Source organism: Lotus japonicus, chromosome 2, assembly GCF_012489685.1.
Source record: "Lotus japonicus ecotype B-129 chromosome 2, LjGifu_v1.2".
Classification (NCBI taxonomy): Eukaryota; Viridiplantae; Streptophyta; class Magnoliopsida; order Fabales; family Fabaceae; genus Lotus; species Lotus japonicus.
This window is the reverse complement of record NC_080042.1, coordinates 5,918,698-5,924,869: the sequence shown is the minus strand read 5'-3', so window position 1 is coordinate 5,924,869 and position 6,172 is coordinate 5,918,698. Positions and strand designations below refer to the sequence as shown.

The 6,172-nt window shown below is 32.2% G+C and overlaps 1 protein-coding gene across 24 annotated transcripts; it reads left to right on the top strand.

Moving 5' to 3' along the window:
* LOC130737462 (uncharacterized) lies at window positions 1–4,903 on the top strand. 24 transcript variants are annotated; one of them, XM_057589228.1, is made up of 7 exons: window positions 1–249; window positions 758–851; window positions 1,808–1,839; window positions 2,204–2,288; window positions 2,484–2,584; window positions 3,655–3,742; window positions 3,826–4,238. In XM_057589228.1, the coding sequence occupies exons 1-5, from the start codon at window positions 201–203 to the stop codon at window positions 2,560–2,562; spliced, it is 339 nt and encodes a 112-aa protein (XP_057445211.1). In that variant the 5' UTR covers window positions 1–200; the 3' UTR covers window positions 2,563–2,584; window positions 3,655–3,742; window positions 3,826–4,238. The 24 variants fall into 24 exon arrangements, 1 of the variants encoding a protein (XP_057445211.1); XR_009018726.1 differs by adding an exon at window positions 534–639 and having other exon boundaries at window positions 15–249; window positions 758–1,887; XR_009018725.1 differs by adding an exon at window positions 534–639 and having other exon boundaries at window positions 20–249; window positions 1,808–1,887; window positions 2,204–2,584.
* Window positions 4,904–6,172: the final 1,269 nt, after the last annotated feature.

Below are 6,172 nucleotides of genomic sequence, written 5' to 3'. Positions count from 1 at the left end.
CTAAAAGACCTCCAATGGCGGAGCGGCACATGTCCACTTTTGCTGAATGTTGTTTTTTATTTTTTTTCTCTTTGGCAGCTGTAATATGACGTCGTTTCTCAGTTTAGGTTTGTTTCTCCTTATCTCTCCCTTGATTGCCCGATTTCTCTCCTTTGCGACTGTAGCAGCTTCACATATTCCCTGCGTTTCAGCTTCTTCACATGGCTTTTCCGGCGTTGGCTATCACGTCACCCGTCAACTATTACATAGGTAAGCTTCGTAACAGTTCTTCATTGATCTCAAACCCACTGTTGCTGAGCACATCTTATATATATGTTTCTTCCTAATTTTTATCCTTTATTTGAATTTTCTATTGATTAAATGTGCTTTTTCTGGGATTTGGTACAACCATTCCCCATTGTTAGGTTGGGTTCATCAGTTTTTTATGCATCTGTCATTTCCCATTCTGATTTGAAGTTAGGATTAGGTTTTTAGATGTAGGGTTATAGGTGAAATGCTTTACACAACCTCTTCTCCTTTGAATTTTTCCTCAGATTCATTTGCCTATAAATGCTCACACAACCCTCACTCCAGCACCATTCACACAACCCCTTGCTGCAGAAATTGCATTAACTATGGGTCAATCTGATTATTTGGTTGGTGAGTGTATTGTCACTCATTAAAAATATGTTTAATTTGATTTTTATACATTTTATCTCTATATATGAAGATGTTTATTAGTCCATTTGATCATTCAATTTTGTTTTTTTGTATGAAGATGTGATTGGCTTGGTAGGTGTTTCTGAGGAGAAGCAGTATCTGAAGAGTTTCAAAGTTACCAGGGTTATACATATTGAACTAACAGATGACAGGTATTCATGGTCCACCTTCACCCATGTTTAAATCATGTTGTTAGACCCATAATTGAAGCTTTGCCTAATCTGGAACTATAAGTTTGTAGTAATCTTTAAAATATTATCCAAGTCTACTAAAATATGTGTATTTTCATTGATCTAATCGTTAATGAGTTATTTCGTTGATTATGTTTAAGAACGAATTTGACTACATTAATAAAAAATTGTTTTTCTCATCCCATGATTACTTATCTTGATTAGTTTTTAGTGCTCTTGATTAGTTTTTAAATAGTATGCATCAAAGGTAAATGTAGCTCAGGATTTCCCTAAATTGTATTTAGAATGTGTTATAATAAGGATCATGTACATATCAGTACAGACTGACATTCTCTGTTCTATATTTTTATGTTTTTTTTGGGATAGTTAGCAATTATCAGAAGCAAAACGGAAGCTATTATTTTAACTCGAACTAAGTGATAAGATAAAAGCATCATTTTGATGCATTCAGGGAAATTTCAATCTAATAGGATTAACCCCTTAACCTTTTAAAACAAGTATAAATCAATATATATTGCACCAAATGCTCTTCTGGTACCATCAGATTTGCTTTACTGCAATGCTGGATTTATATAGAATACAAAATGGGATTATATTGAACTGTAGTGCTAAATTTAGCTTTTCTCTTTGAGTAGTGAATTATAATGACTCAAAGCATGATAAATGATGAGAAGGAGAGCACCTTATCTAAACTCTACGAGAAGGAACCAATAGAAGATTTCATTTTTAATAAGATTTTAAAATTAGCATTCTAAAGATTTTATTATGTTTCTATTTCACGGTAACTAGCAGTTGCTAACTCATGTCTGTGTATTCAGTTATGATTCTTTCATATTATATTCATACCAATTCAACTTTGTTCTTTACATGCTCCTCCCAAGAAATTTAATTATTTTCTTTTTGAGCAAACTCTACAGAACACAGAAAGTGGAAGGCAAACAAGGAAAGTGTAAATAGAAATAGCACCACTCACAAAAAATGGTAGTTGATTTAACTGGTAGGTGATTCTACTTTTCTAAAATCTGTATGAGTTGATGTGAAGTATGCTTTTGAATTTAAAATTAATAATTCTTCAGCACATAGAGCCACTAGAGTGATTTGAATTTTGACGTGTCTATAAATGATGCTAACATGTTGGGTTTGTTCATTGCCAACTGTCACTTTCCTACAATTTTCTGGTTACAATTGGTATGAACAAAATGGTTTATTCATTCCCTTTATTTCTATCTGGATGTGTTTTGCGTCAAAATTTCAAAGTACATGGGGTTTTATGCAGATTTATTTGGTTTTATATTTTTTATTGCTTCTTTCAGGTGTTTCAAATTGTCAAATTCCAATTTCCTATACTTCTCTCACTAAATCACTATGTTGTGAGCTGGTTCTTATTGGCTCTATTAAGTACATTTTCTTTCCTCCCTACATTTTCTACCTCAAAATCAACTTCGCTGTCTGCTTTAATTACTTTTGGATTTGTTATGTCTCTATTTACTATTATTGCTAATGTCAACTTGAAGTATATTAGGTAATCCAACTATTAATATTTTTACTTGAAGTAGCTTTTTAACACTCCTAATTCAATATCTTTATTTGCAGCATTGGTTTCTATTATATGGCAAAGATCGCAGTAACACGTTCAATAGTTATGCACTCATGCAGAATTTGTTCTGTATAGGAAGAAAGTTTCTTGGCCCAATGTAAGTGTATTCACTTTAACCGTGTCCCAAATCTAGAGAAGATAATTGAAGAATTGATCGGAATGATTAAATAAATGAAGAAAAGAAGAATTTTATTGAATTGTGGAGAACCAAAACAATCTTCTAAGAATTTCCCGTTCAACAAAGAATTTATCCTTTGACATGAACTTTCTAAATCCAACAGTGAATCCTTTGTACTATTTTCCCTTATTTACCTGATTAAGTCTCCGCTAATTAGCTACCTTAACTATTTTAACCTCTCTATTTTATTTTTATATCCTAAAAGACTTTGCTTGGGTATCAATATAACCATATATTGATAGTAGTAAATAGGAATGTAATGGGTCTGGTAGAATTAAGGGGATTTATAATTAACTGATTTGGAATGTGTGAACATTTTGTTCTATGAACTCTTTGTCAGCAAGCATCCATTGTTTTGACATAAAATAAATGCTTGGAATAGTTAATCCCATCATTTAATTATGAGGTGAAGTGTATGACTTTAGCATGTCTCTTAAATAGCCTCTACCCTCTTGACTTAAGCATGAAATAGTTAATCCTACAAGTTTGTAGAAAGTAACTTAGTGCCTGAGTAGATTTAGAGGGAACTGGCCTATGACAGCAGCTCAAACTCAATATAACCAAAAGGGTTTAGTCACCTTAGTTCCTAAGATGCATATATGTTGATGATGATGCAGGAAAAATTGAAACAACTTGGAACAATAGGTGAATCCTCCACTGTTTGCAAAGAGTAAACAAAGCAAAATAATATCAATTGTATTCCCCTTTTCAATGGTTTGGTATATTACATACAAACAACAATTTTTATTTTAGTTACTTTTAACTATGCAAGTGATGGTTCATTCATTAAGCTATTTGAAGTGTCATTTCAAGTGTTGAATCCATTCCAATACCTCTCCTTCCATTGTAAGAGACCATCTTCATGTTCATGACAAAACTTTTCAGGATCCAATGTTCTGTGAATTTTCATATAATAAAGAAAGTATATAATATATTATTTTCCAAAAAGAGGATATGAATTGATGACATGTAAAGTGTTTGGTTTGCAGGGATCTAGCTTGACTAGCAAAATCTTATCAAAATGTCTACCTATATGGAAGGAGCAAACTGCATTTCACGTGTCACATGTGTATCCAGGTTTTCTATTTTTATTGACATTTTGATTTTTGATATAGCCAAATGGCATAGTGTAATTATTTTATTTTTCATTTGTATTGTAGATACTTCTCATTGCAATGGTAATCTTTGGGTGACAACGGAACAATATGTCTTTCAAACTTCTGCCTCATTAGGCATGTATAATTTGCTTTATCTTCCTATGTTCATTTCCTTACATGTTTTTAATGAAACTTTTTTCTCCATGAAATGCAGATATACAAAATAGCTAGATATAAACCAGAGTCATCTGAAGCTACATAAGATATGCATTGTTATATACTTTATGTATGGATCAAATTTAGTATATTAGTCAGAACATGGATTGAAGAGATCCTTTGTGTATCTGCAAGAATAAGAAAGCATTTTCCTCTATTGTTATATGTTGATAGCTTAAAGAGGTCAGGAGTGATTACATGAAATTTACTGACAATGTAAAACTTTATAGTAATTGTTATGAAGATATATTGTGCAGTAATCGTGATAAATTAAATATGCTCTGGATATAATTTAATAGGGATCACCATTGGGCTTATGGGGATTGTGGTCTTTTGAATGGAGGGACTGAGTGGGTTCAATACAAGATATTTGGTGGTTGTTAAGGGATTGAAGCCTTACGACATTGAAGTCTAATTTTGATAAACACCCTCAACCACTAACACTTTTTTTTTTCTTTCCATTGGCTGGATTTTTTTATTTGTTTTCATTTCAAATTCATTGGGGCTTTGAAACCAGTTATTTGATGTTCTTTCATTTTAATTTACAGGCCTTCTTTTCTATTCTTGAAGTGGTAACATCTTCAACTTTGTTACCATATTGTGTATTTTCACTGATTTCTCCAATGTCTGGTCCTGCTTCAGCAAATTCGAAACTTTATACCCTGGAAGAGAAGCATGAAAGATCAGAGCAAGGGTTATCAGAAAGGGAGCTCCATAGTTGGCAGTTATGATCTTGAATTTGTTGAAGTTGCTAAAGGATTGTCTGCCACTGACATCAATGATTATATAACTTTTATCACATAATTAGTCTGAGCAAATTATTAAACATATTGATGCACGGGTAACAGGATAATTTTCCTGTGTTTGTATAAATATTTTCTTTTAGTTTCAAATATCTCCCTTATATACTAATATGCTATTACATTTCAACCAACTTTTCATCTTTTACAGTTAAGATTGCGCCAAATTACAAGTCGACACGGGGTCAAACACAAATAACATTTGAAACTCATCTAATTCATATAAATAAGAAAGCTAAAACATTTAAACATAAATATAAGATAATAACAATATATAAGTGGAATGTTAAAAAAAAAACGTGCTTGACTAATTAAAATTGTATGTTTTAGTAAATACATCAGACGTTAAAAAAAATACATCATTGTATATATTAAATTATCAATAATTGTAGTTAACAGTGAAGTTCGTAAAAAATTATCCGTGCATCGCACGGACAAACGGGTATAATCCTAGTTTACCTTAACAGTGGGAATTTCTCTTGGTTTTCAAAATAAAGATGATGTGTAGTAAATTCAAAAAAAATAAAAAACCAACAGCGATGACAGAACTTAATTCTATTGAAATAGAAATAAACTCATGAGTCGTTGCAGTACAATACTTTTTTCTTTATAATAAGAGAGTACACAACATTAAAGCTTAAAAAAAGAAAAACTACCTCTTGAAGAGACACCCCAGCAGAGGAGGGTAAAGAAGAAAGATGACCATTACTATCTCCACCATAGCTGTAAAGCTGAGCATAGTAACTAGCTATATCAAATGGTTGATGGACCTATAATATAATAACAATCAAATTTAACTAGGTAAGCATAAAAAAGGAACAAACCATGGTAAACTAACAATAAACAGAAAAGGAGAAATATAGGTCATTGGGCTCACAACAAAGTCTGGAAGCTGAGAAATATCCCATGCATGGGACTTAGAGTAATCAACTAGTGCAGACTGTGTTCCCAACATAGGGGGCATTAAGCCTAAGCTGTAGTTTGGACATGTATGGACCACTGAGGACTGACTATCCCTAAAGGGAAAAGCAGAGTCATGCTTGGACTCGTTATCTTCATGAACAACACTGGACTACATATCCATCTCAAATGACAAATTCTCAGGCACATGCAGTACGAGGTGATTGTTGATAGTCAAGATAATCCCCCACCACAGACGCAACTAGAGCATCTTGACTGCTGAAGTAAAAGATACATTTGTCAATAGGGAAAAAATTGATAAGTAATGGAAACTATGAAATTTTTTACCAGCATGTATCATTGTCAAAGAAATCAACAGATACACAAAGCAGAAAATGCAATCAGAAATTTTCCGATGTAAAAAAAAATGCAATTGGAAAATAAAAGAAACATATTCTAGTAGTTATAAGAACATAAGAGTAACATTAAATAAA

What these genes read in the sequence shown, in the direction of transcription:
- LOC130737462 (XM_057589228.1), top strand. Translation starts at nt 201, where the DNA reads ATGGCTTTTCCGGCGTTGGCTATCACGTCACCCGTCAACTATTACATA. An exon ending in GGAAGGCAAACAAGGAAAGT is followed by an intron (nt 1,840 to 2,203) that starts GTAAATAGAAAT and finishes TGCTTCTTTCAG; the next exon opens with GTGTTTCAAATTGTCAAATT. An exon ending in GTTCTTATTGGCTCTATTAA is followed by an intron (nt 2,289 to 2,483) that starts GTACATTTTCTT and finishes CTTTATTTGCAG; the next exon opens with CATTGGTTTCTATTATATGG.